General features: G+C 37.0%; 3 protein-coding genes across 7 annotated transcripts in view; all 3 read left to right on the top strand.

Moving 5' to 3' along the window:
• The window catches only part of LOC140168271 (histone-lysine N-methyltransferase set-1-like), a 50,171-nt gene extending 47,240 nt beyond the window's left edge, over positions 1-2,931 (top strand). The window contains exon 7 of the mRNA XM_072191623.1: positions 2,827-2,931. Coding sequence (XP_072047724.1) covers positions 2,827-2,886 — 60 coding nt within the window. The 3' untranslated portion in view covers positions 2,887-2,931. The remainder of the gene's footprint in view (positions 1-2,826) is intronic.
• Positions 1-17,517, top strand: part of LOC140168272 (uncharacterized) — a 246,724-nt gene that overhangs the window by 58,736 nt on the left and 170,471 nt on the right. The gene's annotated exons all lie outside the window — the stretch shown is intronic.
• Positions 2,125-17,169, top strand: LOC140168270 (uncharacterized). The gene is made up of 4 exons (XM_072191622.1): positions 2,125-5,694; positions 6,570-6,659; positions 7,312-7,389; positions 7,967-17,169. The coding sequence occupies exons 1-4, from the start codon at positions 2,997-2,999 to the stop codon at positions 8,263-8,265; spliced, it is 3,165 nt and encodes a 1,054-aa protein (XP_072047723.1). The 5' UTR covers positions 2,125-2,996; the 3' UTR covers positions 8,266-17,169.

Raw genomic sequence — 17,517 nt, 5'->3', positions numbered from 1 at the left:
ATATCGGTGTAATTAACAAGTTGCTATGTTTGGGACTCCACAAAATCAAAACCTGAACCCCTATAAACTGTTTTAATGTTTAGGTGTAATGTACAAAGGGAGTAGACGCATACCTGTTCATCATGAGATGTTTAATTTTCATCGACCTTGAAATATGAGGGTCCAAAAATAGATTTTATCTGATCTGGTCCTATGTTAGGGGGGTCATAAATGTAATATGACACCATAAATTTGTTGTTTTCAGTATTTTCTCGGATTGTAAGGTACAAGAACTACCCAAAAACCAATTTACGCGTTAATCGGACTTAAAATGGCCTTGTTACGTAGCGCGCGATTTAAAAAAAATGCCATTTTTGGCAAGAAAGACCCCCCTGAAAATCAAGGTCACACATTGAATTTTAAGTTCAGCTTCACATATATTGTTATTACACCCCGAGAACATCCTCTGTAGCAATTTTCAGCTTCCAAGGGGTCGAATTTCCTTCACTATAAAATACATGTAAATAGTTACCATACAAAGTATAGGGTGACCTAGAGGTCATTGTACATGCACACGTTGTATATCACCATAGGATTCTATGGGAATACTAAAAAAAGCATTTAATATGGAAGGCATTGAGACCCCAAGCTGAAAATTGCTACAGAGGATGTTCTTTGGGGTCTTGACAATATATGTGAAGCTGAACTCAAAATTCAATGTGTGACCTTGATTTTCAGGGGGGTCTATTTTTGCCAAAAATTGTTGAGCTGGAATGACCCTGTATCTAAAACTTGAATAAGGCCTACAGGCAACGTTCAAATTAAGAAAATGAATTAAAGAGCTTGTCAGTCAGACAAGCTGGTAATATTTTTTGTTGTCCAGACAATTTTTAACGTGGCCGATTTCTTGAAGACTTTGTGAGCAAATCGTGCAAACAAAATTGAAAGAAACAAAACGGTTTGGTATTATGACGAAACGCTTTTATAACTTTATTTTTCCTCCATTTTGTGGACGTTCATTTTTAATTGTCTTTTTCATTTAATCTTAAAGTAGGCATCCTGAAATAGTGGCAAGCTTGCCATATGTGGCATGCTGTATTAAGTTCCCACACACCCCTTTAGAGACAATGAAAGAAAAAAGAAAAAAACAGAGCTTCATGTTAGAGTCGAATGTTGAAGACTGACAGAAATGCCAAGAGACCTTTCGTTTCTACTTGAAAAAAATAAAACCTAGGAGCTTTGGGGTTTTCATCTCTTGGAACCCACACATTATAGGCTGTGCTAACTACGCTCACTTTGCTGGGACTCATGGCACTTCTAGATTTTGTGTCTTGAAAATTTCGCTTCACCAAGTTTACAGGAATTGAGGATGCCTACCTTAAACCATTGTTTTATCACCGTGTTGATTTTCAAGTTCATTTTCAGTAGCGCCCAGAAGTTAAAATATTTTGCATAGATCTAAGTTTTGCTCACTTGTTATTATGTTGAATACCTATTTGGTCTTTAAGTTTGTTGATTGATGCCTATTGTTCTTTTCTTTGAACTACGAGGGGGTATCCAAAAGTTTTTGACATCACCCAGAAGTGAAAGAGCTATACCGATGAAATTTTGTCAGTGTAATCACTGGTCCTTATGTACATTATGGTCCAAAAATGGTCTCATAAGTATGTTTACTTTCTTCACATGTGGCGCTAGATGGGAAGTAGGCGCATAACCTTTTCATGATAAGATCTTCCACTTTCTTGAGTTTTTTCACTGTGGCCGCATCATCCGTAAGTGATGGACGTCCACTTCTTGGCTCATCTGTGAGGGACATGTGGCCAGTTTGGAAATTCCTTTTTTAAAAAGCAATAGTGCCATATGATGGGCAATCATCACCATAGATTGCTTTCATTTCATCATAGATTTTCTGAGCATTGTAGGCCTAACCCTTCAAATGCATGAACTTAATCACGCTGCGTGCCTCAATTTTCACCATCTTGCAGGTTATGCGCCTACTTCCCATCTAGCCCCACCTGTAAAAAAAAAGTAAACATACTTATGAGACCATTTTTGGACCAAAATGTACATAAGGACCAGTGATTACACTGACAAAATTTCATCGGTATAACTCTTTCACTTCTGGGTGATGTCAAAAACTTTTGGATACCCCCTCGTATTATGCGAAATTTTACATAATGTTCATAAGACTATTTTAGTCCACAGCCCTCAGTTTCAGACAATGCTATCTTGGGCGCACCATTGTTTTGTTTTTTCTAACACTCCGGTACTTTGGCAAAGTTGTGGCAATTTATACTTTTTAGAGAAGTGCTGAGAACATGTTGACTTTATTTCTGCCACAGAAATCTTGTTCAATATTAATTCAGTCTTTTCACATTGCCCAGAAATCATCGGTAAATATCTCTAACACAGACACGGCAGACGTTTGAATACCTTAAGGGTTCTTGCCTAAATTACAGTACACAGGAAAGAGCCAGGAAGGTGCGCTCCTTCCTGGGTGAACAATGCTTTTGTTATAATCCCCACTAAAGAATGCCAATCAATACTGAATCAATTGTTAGGCTATTGTTAACAGAAGGAGTGAGGAAGCCTCCCTCTTTCCTGGCTCCATCCTACCTCTTTCCAGCGCAAGCAATTTAGGCAAGAGCCCTAACAGGACCACTACGACCATCTGCTCCCCGATGATGTGTAGTGATATAATTAAAGACGTAAAAAACTGGAACCCTGTGATTGGCGATGTTCAGTTGTGACGTAATCTTCTAGCCAAATCAGCGAGGATTTCGGTGAACGTGAAGAGACTCAATATTCACAACACTTGTCTATTGGCGTGTTTTTGGTTTTTTTCAGTGGATAAGTCAGCTAATTATAATGCAGAGTTGGCCTTGGAGCTTGAAAATGAAGGCTTGAAAGACATAAGTGAAAAGCTTAGCTTTGAAGAACTGCGCTATGACTATGGTGTTCGTGGACTTACATGGAGAACAACAAAAAAAACTCATGCAGCCAACCCTCCTCCAATAATGGCCAACAACTCCCTACAAAGGCAAGAAAGTGAAGTAGAAAGTTTCCCATCAGGAAAGCAAGAAACTGAAGCAGAGTGTAACGTTGAAAGTAGGCAGGAAAGTGAAGCAGAAAGTGAAGTGAAAGGTTCTGATGAAAGTGAAAATAAGCAAGACAATGACGTTGAGAGCTTGCCACGAGACCAGGAAAGTGAAGCAGAAGGTGAAGTGAAACATTCTGATGAAGATGAAAGTAAGCAAGAAAATGAAGTTGAAACCTTCCCACAAGACCAGGAAAGTGAAGCAGAAAGTGAAGTGAAAAATTCTGATGAAGATGAAAGTAAGCAAGACAATGAAGTTGAGAGCTTCCCACGAGACCAGGAAAGTGAAGCAGAATGTGAAGTGAAAAATTCTGATGAAGATGAAAGTAAGCAAGACAATGAAGTTGAGAGCTTCCCACGAGACCAGGAAAGTGAATCAGAATGTGAAGTGAGAAGTTCCCATGAAGATGAAAGTGAGGCAGAATATGAAGTGAGTTCTGATGAAGATGAAAGTAAGCAAGAAAATGAAGTTGAAACCTTCCCACGAGACCAGGAAAGTGAAGCAGAATGTGAAGTGAAAAATTCTGATGAAGATGAAAGTGAGCAAGACAATGAAGTTGAAAGCTTCCCACGAGACCAGGAAAGTGAATCAGAATGGGAAGTGAGAAGTTCCGATGAAGATGAAAGTGAGGCAGAATATGAAGTGAGTTCTGATGAAGATAAAAGTAAGCAAGAAAATGAAGTTGAAACCTTCCCACGAGACCAGGAAAGTGAAGCAGAACGTGAAGTGAAAAATTCTGATGAAGATGAAAGTAAGCAAGACAATGAAGTTGAGAGCTTGCCACAAGACCAGGAAAGTGAAGCAGAAAGTGAAGTGAAAAGTTCTGATGAAGATGAAGGTGAAGTAAAAAGTCTCCCACACAGAATCCCAAAGAATCGCATCAAGGTATTATGCACCAACAATAAGAAGGGAAAAAGGAAGTGGGATAAGGGCTCATATTGTCCCTTTTGCCGCAAACGGCAGATGAAATTGCCAAGGCATATGGAAAATGTACATAAAGATGAAACAAAAGTCATGCAGTGGGTTGCAACTAAAGATAAGGGTCTAAGAGACCAAAGACTTACTAAGCTGCGGAATCTGGGTAATTTTTATCATAATTCAGATGTATTGCAGAAGAAGAAAGGAACAATAATACCAGTGTACAGACCTAAGAGTGGTGATGCGGATTATACAAACTATCTGCCCTGCAGTTTGTGTCTGGGATACTATGCAAAGCGAGACTTATGGAAGCATGGATGCAAAATGAAGGAAAAGGAAAAGAGTGAGGGTGAACCACCGAAAAAGAAGAGAAGAAGAGCTTATGTAAAGACTGCCAGGTGCATGCTACCTTCAGATGGAATGAGCAAGACAGTACAAAAGGTGTGTGCTGGTCTGCGTCTTGACCATGAAGGGGTATCAACATTCATAAAACATGATTGTCTAATGTTGAAATTGGCTGAGAAATTCACGTTTAAATTAGGTCATGATGATTACCAATTCACATATATTCGAGCAAAGCTACGTGAAGTTGGGAGGATGATGCTGGTGTTCAGGAAGGTAGCTGGGTTAGTTAATGCGACGTTAACAGACGCTATAGACCCTGAAAGATTTAATGATGTCGTGAAAGCTACTAGGGCTGTGGCAGGATTTAATAATGATACACACATCTATAAGACACCCACCTTAGCCTTGAAGATAGGACATTCCCTGAAGAAGGCAGCTGCAATACTATTAGGCGAAGCACTTAGTGGTGGTGATTGCATCCTTGAGCGGAGGGCTGAACAGTTTATGAAACTCATAGACCTTCAGTGGACGGATAAAATTTCAACTCATGCTTTACGGACATTGAACGAAAATAAACGCAATGCTCCACAGTACCTTCCCGTGACAGAAGATATCGTAAAGCTGACTAACTTCTTGCAAAAGAAGATGGAAGAGAGAATGAAGTCACTCCAGATGTCCAAAGATACATGTAGATCAGATACTGAGTTTGCATATAAAGAGCTTGCCGAGGTAACCCTGACATCACTCCTTTTATTTAATAGGAAAAGGTCTGGCGAAGTGTCTAGAATGAAAGTTGTCGACTATAGCAAGTGTGAGAAAGGAAACGTTGAAAAAGGAGTGATGGAAGGGTTATCAGACTTTGAGAAGAGATTATGCGGAGTTCTATGGAGAACGGAAATAAAAGGAAAGAAAGGACGCAATGTACCGATCCTGCTAACGCCAAAGCTGAAAGAAAGCATGGATTTGCTCAGTGCTTTTAGGTCAACGGCAGGAATTGACAATGACAATCAGTATTTCTTTGCAACACTTTCTTCAAGTGGCTTCATACGAGGGAGCGATGTCTTGCGTAAGTTCGCAGGAGCATGTGGAGCAAGTCACCCGGAGTATCTCAGGTCTACGCGTTTGCGGAAGCATATTGGCACTGTGTGCCAAGTGATGAACCTTCAAGAGAATGAACAAGATATCTTGGCTTCTTTCATGGGACACGATCTTCGGGTTCACCGAGAATTCTACAGGCTACCTGAAAGAACATTGCAACTGGCAAAGGTTTCAAAGGTGCTCTTACAGATGCAGGCAGGAAATATTAGAAATCTTGCGGGAAGGAGTCTGAATGATGTGGAGATAGAAGAAGAAGGTAAAGTAATGATTGCTAACTTACATTGCTGTTATGTGTACTGTAAATTAGAACCAAAGTCTTCAAAGACACTTGTCTTCTAAAGGATTTTGCCTGATTGGGGTATTTTAGATACATTCCTAACATTTATATTTTCCCTATTTCTGTATACTTTTAGAAGATGTAGACAGAAACCAATTTGTACAGGCATCCAAAACAAATCCATGGATGCAAGGGGAGGCGTAAATTAATTGGCTAGCATGAGTCGGTTTGGCTAGACAAATTATTTTGTATGCATTATAGCCACTTCAAAACAGTAGGTGGTAATTGGCCATCAAAATCCTCTAACTGGGTAGAGACTTGGTAGATATATGAATCAGAAAGAGCATGGTAAGCAACATAGTCGGTTTTTGCCCAACTTCTAGGCAATTTAGCGAGCCGTTTTCTTCAGCTGAACTGGCTACATGCTAGCCAATTAGTTTACGCGTTCCCCCTAAAATAATTATTTTTCTTCTAGCTTTCTGGCCTGGGGATAGGAGTTACAGCTAAAGTTATACTGAAACTATTTTGTCAAGGCTAAGTAATCAAAAACAATAGTTGATCATCCCTGCCTGCAAGATAAAAAATGTTTTATAATTTCATATTTTTATCAGGAAATAATCAAATAATCTCACCAGTAGTTTGGCTTAAAAGCTTCTCAATGCGCATTGGATGAATGCATATAAAATTTAAAATGCTGGCCTAGGGCTCAAATTCAAGGAGTGATCACAATGCTTGCCATGAGCACTGTTCATACTTCATTTGTTTTGGTTCTGTTTGAAATGACATAATGGTATTCAACTGTGATGTATCAAACTCTCAAATTTACTCTGTTCAACAAATATCTTATTTTTCAGATGTACCATTAGATGAGCCACTGGAAGAGGCACCAGACAATGAGGTAGATGTACTAGAGTTTGATGAAGCAGAATATCAACCTACTACTGGTAAGACATTCATTACAGATATGCAAGATAATGCTGAAGGTGGATGCATCTATGTTAATGTGTATTTTTCACTTTCAACTGATCGACATTTACTTGAAATGTATTTTGTGAAGTTACTTCTTATTTACTCTCCAGAGGCAAAAGAAAGTATGCAGTCCTTTGAATGAGGCTGTTATGTAAAAACCTTAGAAATTGTTCATTGGTGTTCCAGTAGACTTCATATTTTCTGTGATATCTCCAATTCTACAAAGAATGTGAAGGTAAAATTTAATATTTGCAAATAGAGAAATGTAAGATTTCATTTAAAACCAAAATGTTCTACTTCTGGTTGAGCCATTCTGGGATGAGAATGTGATGGGTATATGGCCCTTAAAGCTTTATATAGTATTAAACCCCATAAATATTTGATAGTGATTCTGAAGTGAAGTGATTCTAATAGTAAAGATGCAGCAAGAGGTGATTGTAAGAACATTTTCTGTTAATCTGTAAATCAAGAATATTAGGGGAACTTGTTGCAATCTGATATTTGGATGCAAATTAGCTGAAAATTAAAAATGACAAGATCTGTCATGATTACTATAATTTCAAAGTTCACTTGATACTGTCATTCTTATACATTGTTCTTTTATTTTATTTATTTGGTGTTTTTCAGAAGTAGTTCAGAAGGTTTCCAATCCACCAAGGAATACAGCACCGAGAAGAAAATGTCCTGCTGATCCATTTGCTGATGGTTAGTATGCTGCATGATTGATTAACTGGCAATTATGTAACTTTTGTCTCATTTTACTTATATTTATGCACCTTTCATTTTATTTGTCAAATAAATAAAGAAAAGAAAACGAAAAAAGAAAGGAAATCTATTTTTAAACTTGTTAAAGGGCATTTCAAACTTCAAAATCATTCCCCAATTTTTTTTATTAATCTATTTATACATTTATCAACAAGATAAACCTCAAAATATTTTCCCCACTTCTACATTCAAAACTACTTTGACCTCAAGGTCCAAACTTTGCACACTTATGGGGCATGTGACAATGATAAAACCTTTGTCTATTCTGGCCCAAAAAAAAGGGTTCGGGCACCAGGGGACCCAAACTCAAAGTCCTGTGCCCCCTACCTTCAGAACTATGTGTCCTCAAGGTCTAAACTTTGCACACTTATAGGGCATGTGACAGTGATAATCCTTTGTCTATTCTTGACCCGCCAATCCAAGGTTTTGGGCACAGGCATAGATGTGCTGGACTTGCGTAGTTTACATATTGTTAAACTCAAATTTCTCTCTGTCTATTTTTTTTAAAATCATTTAGTTACAAACGTGCCCAAAAGAACATCAAAGAAGAAGTCATTAGGGAGCGAGATAACAGAGAAAAAGAAGCAGAATTCCAAGAAGACCTTCAATAAACGCCGCACATGGACACATGAAGAAAAGTCGGCTATGGCTGTTAAATTCAAAACATATTTTCGTGTTGTTGGAAAACTGCCAGGTAAAATGGAAATTTTGACCATACAATCAAAAACTCCAGCTTTGAGGTCTCGCACCTGGAAAAACATAAAGGACTTCATTCGTAATTGTCAGCGCAAGGATGATCCGCTATATTTTCTATAGCCAATCTGGACTTAATGCCTAACCAGTTAGTTAAATTGCAAAGCTATTAAGAAGTTTTTACATGGTATTTCACATCCAAGATATTGCATTGTAGCTTGTTACAACTTATCTTCTAAGTGGATGATTTTATAACTAGCTTGCTCCTTATTAAGTTCTTTCAACAAGATTGAAAGTGTTAATGTTAATCTGTTGGAGTATAACTGTAACATTTTGGCAAAAAGTACAAAATGTAGCACGCTTTAAGATCAGGAGATTTCTTGGTTTTGTGGGAAACTTTCTACTTCATCAATCTCAGATTGTGCTCAAACTCAAATGTTAAGTTTTTGATGAGATGTGTAAAAGAATAGACAAATGACATTTAAACGAGGACATCGTCTTGTGCACATGTATTGGGGACTTTGTTACATTTACATCTGGCTAGTATAATGGTAACAAACTAGTGTAAATGGTATTATGAACTAAGATCAGTCATCTGTTGTATTTCAGATCAGGGAAGTGAGCTGCAACTTGCTAGTATTTGTCCTTTAGTATGATAAAAAAAACTCACCCATTGGGAGTGCTAGTATTTGCCCTTTGCACGGTCTGCGATATGCGGGTAGAGCCTCGATCTGGAGAGTGAATTTACATCTTTAATGCGTCTATTCCACTTGTGTGGAATGTGTTGAATTTATCAGCGCCTAATTGAGGCTGCGTTTAACAGCGTATGCACAATAATGCACGCATATTTGGGTTTGAGATTGAGGCTCTCCCTGCAAATGGCGGATTCATGCAAAGAGCAAATGAGGGTTTTATGTCAAACAATAGAGATGCAAGAGTGTAAGTAACATCTGAGAACTGTCCTCTGTTGCATTTGTAATCTACTAACAATTGAGCAAGCTTGAAACCGTATGATAATGGGACTGTTTAAAATGGTGCACATCAGACACAGATTATTAAGTTGTACAGATCAACAGCTTGTATGCAAAGTCAAGCCTCATCCAAGTTAATGAGTTTCTGCAAATATTGCGTTGTCACGCTTAAGCAGTGCGTTTTTTTATTTGCGTCTACAAAATGTATGCGTCTACAAAATGTATGCATATTTTGTTTTCATGTGCGTGCAAGTGAGTACAAAACCTGGCGTATTTTGTGCGGTATTTAAGCGTTAGAACGATCGCCCCCCCCCCCATTAATATGCGTAAACCATAAACACTATGGGCGAGGCTGGGCTTTGTTTACAAGCTGTTGATCTGTATAACTTAATAATCTGTGACACCAAAATTAATAATAATTAAATGAGGACTGTCTCCTATTGTATGTTGTCACCTGGAGTATCTTAGGGGGAATTGTTTTGCCATTTTGTTGAAGTCAATTTATGCTCAAAATTACTTTGTTTTGGATAGCGTATTTCTCCTTCTAAATACTCTAAAAAACATTTTTACCTAAAATGTGTCACAAAACTCTTGCATTCAGTTGACGATTTGTGATTAACTGATGAATAACTGACGAGTGCATGATCAAGTTCGGAGCTGCCAATACAGAGCTGTTTTGATAACTATCTATTGCATGTATGGTCAACGGTTAATTAAGTGAGCAAGCTTAGAACCGGCTTGTAGTGGGGTGTGTTTAGAATAGTACAAATAACATTTGATGGAGGACTGTCCTCTATTGCATGTTTAGTCAGCAGTTAATATGTGAGCAAGCTGCTAATAGAGTGTGTTTAGAATAGTACAAATAACATTTGATGGAGGACTGTCCGCTATTGCATGTTTCGTCAACAGTTAATATGTGAGCAAGCTGCTAAAAGAGTGTGTTTAGAATAGTACAAATAACATTTAATTGAGGACTGTCCTCTATTGATTATTCGGTCAACAGTTAATATGTGAGCAAGCTTCGAGCCAGCTGCCAATAGAGTGTAGTACAAATAATATTTAATCGAGGACAGGACTCTCTATTTATTGCATGTATGGTCAACGGTTAATTAAGTGAGCAAGCTTAGAGCCGGCTTGTAGTGGGGTGTGTTTAGAATAGTATAAATAACATTTAATTGAGGACTGTCCTCTATTGCATGTTTAGTCAGCAGTTAATATGTGAGCAAGCTTCGAGCCAGCTGCTAATAGAGTGTGCTTAGAATATTACAACTTACATTTAATTGAGGACTGTGCTCTATTTATTGCAGGTTTAGCCCACTAGTCCTAAGGACCACTAGTCCAAACATGAAATAGGGCCAGCTAATCCGAAAATCATAAATAAGGTCCGCCAGTCTGAAAACGAAAAGGCGCCCGAAGGGTCTCTAGTTAGAAGATGAAATACGGTCCGCTAGTCTGAAAATTATAAACCTAACCCTCAACCCTAACCCTAAATCATAACCCTCAACCCTAACCCAAAACCTAACGCTAACCATAAACCCTAAATCTACTTTTCTTAAAATTTTAGGACTAGTGGTCGTTATTTCATTCTCGGACTAGCAGACCTTAAGACTAGCGGTCCCAATCAATTTCAGACTAGCGGACCTTATTTCAAATTCGGACTAGCGGTTCCTATTTTTCGGACTAGAGTTCCTTATTTCAAATTTGGACTAGCAGACCCTCAGGTATAGAAATACATCTGTTCGAACTAGTGGACCCTATTTCATTTTCGGACTAGCGGTCCTTAGGACTAGCGGGCTGTCACTGGCTGGTAATAGGATGTGTTTAGAAAAGAATAAATAACATTTAATTGAGGACTGTCCTCTATTGCATGTTTGGTCAATAGTCAAGTGACATGTTTGTAGCTGGCTGATAATGAGGTGCATTTAGAATAATACAAATAACATTCAACTGAGGACTGTCCTCTTTTGAATGTGTGAACAGGCTCATCACTGGATGCTAATTGATCAAGCTTGTAGTTAGTTGCCTGGTTAAGGGGCAGTGTTAGAATAGTACAAATAAGATTTAAATCCTGATTTAAATGCAGCAGACTATCCTGTTGCATGTGTGATCAAAGTGGTAAGCAAGCAGCAGCTAGCTGACTGGTGATGGAGCTGTGTTCAAAATAGTGCAAATATAGCTTTAACAGAGAACTGTCCTCTCTTTCATGTGGGATAAACCTCTTATGTTGATAATGAGATATATACAGGATGGTGTAAAGTGAACAAGCTTAGTTGAGGACTGTTGAACATAATCTTTTCTGTTTGTGTGCATCTCACATACAGAAAAATCACAGCTTTATGACTCTATGACTGTGTACATTTGTTAATTAGTATGAAAGTTGTCAGAGTAAGATTTTAAGGAAGGCACTATAATGTAAATTGAGTATGATTATGGTGAAGAAAAATGTGTAAGGTAGTATAAACTAGTTGATAGTTATAAAGCATTTTTGAGTAGAACAAGGCAACTCTTTTACTTGTCCAATGACTAACATGTTTAAACCTTACATTTATGCCTTGTTAATTTCCTTCCAAATTAAGCTGTCCATTTTAAAGGGAGTGCTGGCCAGGAAGATTGCAAAATTTAGGACTTTTATCAAATAAAATTTACTATCTAAAAGCAGTACATAACATAGTACATAGACCACTTGCACATTTTTCTTCATTGGTCAAGAACCACAAGACCCAGGAGTGCAGTATTTGACATCATTGAGCAATTGAACAGTTTTAAATGAAGTAGTTAAAATTTCTGTGGATGTGGTAAAAAGCTTTCAAAAACAAGCAACCTGGTCAGCGCTCCTTGAGTACAACTTATTTTAGACAAATGCATGTTCCTTCTAGCATGATATAAGCCTTATGCTTGGAGGATAAATACATGTAAAACATGGGTTTGTCAGAGAACAAATTGGTGAAAGAAAAAGCTGTGTGAAATGCACCTTTGTTAAAGTTGGAGTTTTAAATTGCTGTTTATCATGTTTTTAGACATTTTTAAGAATTCTGTTATGAAACTTATATAGTTGCTTTTTGAAAGTATGTGAAATGTAGTTTTACTGGGAACACCGAAGTGTTGGTGTGCAGGGGAGGGGCTTGTGAGTTCTGTGTGCTTCATCATTAATTATCCCACTACCTGGGCTTATGCACACTTATCTTTTCACAGAGGTTCTAAGCATAAGAATAACAAGTTTTTGGATTATACAAGGTTATGCAACCAAAATACAAGCAGACCCTCCAGGTTATGTACATACTACATAATACACTGTAAATCTAGTTCATGTTGAATTGTATACAAATAATGAATGTTTATGAGTGCAATGGTACAAATATTTCATGAGGTGAAAGATTACATGTTCTATTCAACGAGCCGAAGGCGAGTTGAATGGAACATCTAATCTTTCACCTCATGAAATATTTGTTCCATTTCACGAATGAAAAACATTCATTATTTGTTTTATATGACAGCTAAATAAATCTTGTCATTTGACATAAGCTTACCCGTAGCAAATTGCGTCAGTCATGTCAGTAAGCTTACGGTCTATGACGCCCCGCAAACTAGGCCTTATGTACTTACGATATTCCTGTAAATCTTTTCAGGTCCTCTGTTTATTTTTGGGAGCTTGTTTTAACTGTCTACAATTTTTCTTGCTTGAAGAATCGGCTATAGCCTCCAAAATCAACCGTCATGACCGTGTTGACAAAAGTGAAGAGTCACTATGGGCAGGGCGCTGCCATCTTGGTTGGATACTACATCTGAGGCAAAGTTCACACGCGCAATAACTAGCTACACTATATTTCAGGACACGGGATCGAGCTGTTCATTGTACCAAAACGTTCATAACGCTTTTTGCACGGTAAATGGATCCAAAATTGCACGAAATGTGACGTCATCATTGAATGGTGTACTTTCCAATAAATTGGGACGAATGAACAATGACACGTGACGTACGATTAATCAATCAAATGACAATTTATTTAGCTGTTATATAATACAGGCTGTACAAATATTTAATTATATCGATAGATAGTTGGTAATTATAGAAGTTAATGTTGTATTCATTTAAAATGTTTTTTCCATGACTTTGACAGTCAAGTTAGTAGTTTTTAGTGTTCTTAGATGTACTTGGTAGTTCAGCTTGTTATAATAAACAGAGGGAAATCCCTGGGAGTCACTTTCAAAATAACTGGCTATACACTTGCATTGATAAACAACAATCTCAAAAGCATCTCAAAGAGTCCCTTTTTCACAACCAGGCAGGGTCAACCTTTGTGACAAAAAAGGTGCTTTTGCTCACTAATATAGACATAAGGGTTCCTTCTAAACGCGGAGTATTGCTACAACAAATTTCTACAGCGTGTACATTATGATGTATGTAGTATCAACCTCCTGCTAGGGTAGTTGCCAAAGTTTGGTTCACAATGCAGTTTATAGTTACTTCAGTTTAGTTATGAGAGATGCCACTTTTCAGACTTGTCAAAAAATCACTCTTTGATGCCCAGATTTCTACACAGAATATCAAATTCCAATTTGTTTTGAACTGTAAACCCAAAATGTATATGTGACCATCCACCACGAATCGCTTGTAAAGTTGGCACCGACTTGTGACTGATTTCTGTTTGTTTCACGTAGAAGAATTGAACAGCCTGTGTTCTGTACCATAGTGCAATCCCTGGGCATTGTTGATTACAAAGAATTATAAAAGGCAGTGGGTGGTAACTGGGGCGATCATGCATAACACACTTCATTCAATCAATGCAACAAAGGAGGCAGTTACAACTATTATCATCTCTTGCTTTCTGTAGTTGTTTAGAATCAACAATGCCCATTTATCACATTAATATCGTAGAGAAAACCTGTTCAATTCTTCCACTGAAAACAAACAGAAACCAGACACACGTTCGTACCGAGTTTACGAGCGATTCGTGGTGGACAGCACATGTGACCATTTACCATAAACCACTCGTAAAGTCAACAGCTAGGAGTATCTCTTTTGTTACTTCAATGGTGCAAATGCTATTCATAACCCAATAGTTCTTTTCAACACAAGAGTAGGTAATTGAATTGAATAAACTGATCACACAGACCAAAAGAAGGAACATGCAGCTGCCAACATTACGAGTGGTTTGTGGTGTACGGTCACATATGCTTTATGAAACTTTTTGTCAGAAATTAGTGCCATCTTGGCTGTAAAGTTTATTTCATTTTAGGTTATGTTATTATATTTCCTATTTTAAGATTGTTATATTATTTTTATATTGTATTTTTATTTATTTGATACTTGTCGTTCTAAATTTTTTAGTGAACATGACACCCAAAGAGAAAATGTGGGTTGTTGCACCAGTCTTTTTGAGTTTTTAAGTAATTATGTGTGTGACACATTTAGAGTCTTAAGGGGACCCTTCATGTGGGAAAATTGTCAAAATGTGGGCTGAACAAAAATGAGTTTTTTTCAAAGGGCTACCAAAGTTGAAATTTTAAGTTTTTAATACTTTTGTTTGATCAAAAACGGACTTGGGGTTACGAAGATATGAGTATTTTAGTGCAAGAGGTCACACACAAAAATTGTCAAAACACACTGGCAGTTCCTATACTTTCACATGTAAAATTCCTCAAAGGGTAATATTTAATGACAATTTAAGAATCAGATGTTTATACTTATCTCATATGTTTTGATTTGACTACTTTCATTCATATCTACTCCAATCAGTTTGGAAAAAACATGTCATCATTAAATATCACCAGGTGAGGTATTTCTTATGTGTTTTGACCCTGCAATATTTAAGCAATTACATGAAAAAATCAATTTCAAGCCAAAAAAAAGCCGCAATTGCAATTATTTTATTTTCATTAATTATCAAAATTTAAATTTTAAGTAAAAAAAAAAGTAGATAACCACAATTAAATTACAACTCCTCTTTCAACATTTCCTTTCTCACACTTGCAAAAGTCTACAACTTTCATGTTAGGGTTACCTCGGCTAGCTCTTTATATGCAACTTTAAAGGGCCCTATCTCAATATTAAGAGTTACGCAAATGCGTTTTTCATAACTCAAGAATGGTTTGTTCAATTTACATAAAATTTGGATTTCTCTTCCAACTTTAAACAATGCATAAAAATATGTGGTTTTCGGTTACCATGGCAATGGCAAAACAGAATTTCAAAAATCAAGCAACATGGTTGCCTGCGGAATTAAATACTTCTACTATGTACCAAATATCAAAATCATTGGATGTTTTATGACTTAGTTCGTTCGTTTGAAATTTTAGTCAATCAGTTTGGTCACCATAGCAACCAGTCTTATATAATGTTATTTTTCGGAATCCTTGTCTCATTAGCTTTCCAGTGATATATAGGTTTAATGGGTTTTGATGCAAAAAAATGAGGTTGAAAATTGGTGCAATCCACATGAAGGGTCCCCTTAAAAACTGATTTTCAAGAAAAGGAGTTTTCTAAAGTGGTCGACTTGTTTAGGGTACTTTTGTTCAAAAATTACAAATTAAGCCCAAAAAGGGGCACATTGTAGAATTTTCTTGATAATCATGTTCAGGGAGTAGATTTGCTAGAAGGTAAAACTCATATTGGGAGTGTTTCAAAAATGTGGTCACTAAAGTGAAAGCCATCATTCCTTTAACGCGTACAGCGCAGTGACAAGCGTTCATGTGAACTGTTGCGTGCCATGTGCTGTGATTGGTTAACTGACGATCGGCAGTTGCCACACGCTGAGTTCATGACCTTGACGGCGTACGACGCGTTAAAGGAAGTGTGGATCCTACTTTAGTTGAACATGTTACACCATTCAAGAGGTGCAAACCTATATTTGTGTAATATGCCATTTAGGGTGCAAGTCAGACACTTATGGATGGGGATGTTGTTATTTCTGCATGACCCCTCAGGGGAAAGTGTAAAGATTGTATAGATGAATCAAGTGATTATGAAATTCACATGTTGTTGTGAAGTGAATGTAAGGAAAAAATCATGAAGTTAAAAATTTTCAGATATGCAACAGGAAACGACATTATTATTTTGTCCAAATCATTTACTTCTCACTAGTAGAGTGTCATCAAGATCAGTAATTACTAGTATGCGCCAAAAGCAGTCACAAGTTCGCAACCCCCTTGTTGGTGGTTATCAGTTGATGAAATTAGGTGCATGAGGGAAAAAACACAGGAATCAATACATTTAAGACGATTTGAGTCACCAATGTGTGCGAGGATGAGATTTAACTGATACAAGCCAGTGAAACTTAAAGGTGCCTGACATGAAACTTTGGAAAATAAAGTTTCCTAAGAATCTCAGGTATGGTCAGTTTCCATCCAAATAATCAATCTCAGGTGAAAAAACAAAAACAATTGATTTTGTTTTGAAGAAATAAGAGAAAATGATGCTTTTGTTATTTATTGTTTTTTTTAGTGTGGTCACCACACTTTCCTAATTGATACCTTTTCGTTAATTTCTCCTAAACTACATGGAATATTCGCTCCAAATTTCACCACATAACTCAGAAAAATATGGCGCAACTTTTGGTACCAAAATCACCATATGTTTGGAAAAATTTGGGGGGATGATGTTGCGAATCATGTCATGCACCTTTAAAAATATTTGAAAGGAGCACTTGCTAACTGATAATAAAAAATCAGTTCAAAAGTTATTAATTGAAATTAAGGTAAAACATTGGCAATTCCTGTGGATTTTATGATAATCTAAATTCATATGGCTTCCAGAGGCACTCCTTTAACCCACTAGTGAAGAGCTTCACAGTAAGTTGTTCACTCAGGCCCTTTTAGTTAGATAACTAGAAACCTTGCTCCTCCACTTCATGTGAATGCCACTTGTAACCCCCAGCGTCAACAGCAAGTTCTTTAGTGTTTTGAACTTGGTTTACTGTAAAACTTTGTTCATAAGGATGCAAGCCGTTCGGCAAAAAACTCTTGAGTCATTATTTAAATCACGTAGAGGTGTTCCATTTTCCGTGAATTTAGATATTCTCCGAACGGCTAATATGCTTTAAGGGATCTAAAATGAACGCTTATTATGCGTTTGACACCTCAGACCTATCAATTGCATTCTGAATACTGAAGCATGTCTTTCTGATATCAAATAATTTTCATTTTTTTAAATCACAATATAATACAAATGTTATGACAAATTATAAAAATTTGATATTTTTCAAATTTTTGATATATAACGGTCCTCGAAGTAACTTATATAAATCTAATGACATATTCTTAAAGTGCATGTAGCAGGAGGAAAAGCCGACGGTCAATTGAAAATTTTGACCTTTCATATTGAAGATATGGATTTTTTTCCCAAAAGACCTAATTTTTTTGTGTGTTTTGGGAAAAAAATCCATATCTTCAATACGATAGGTCAAAA

The sequence above is a fragment of the Amphiura filiformis genome, chromosome 13 (genome assembly GCF_039555335.1).
Source record: "Amphiura filiformis chromosome 13, Afil_fr2py, whole genome shotgun sequence".
Taxonomy (NCBI): Eukaryota; Metazoa; Echinodermata; class Ophiuroidea; order Amphilepidida; family Amphiuridae; genus Amphiura; species Amphiura filiformis.
The sequence above is the reverse complement of the archived record's forward strand: the minus strand, read 5'-3'. Positions and strand labels throughout refer to the sequence as shown.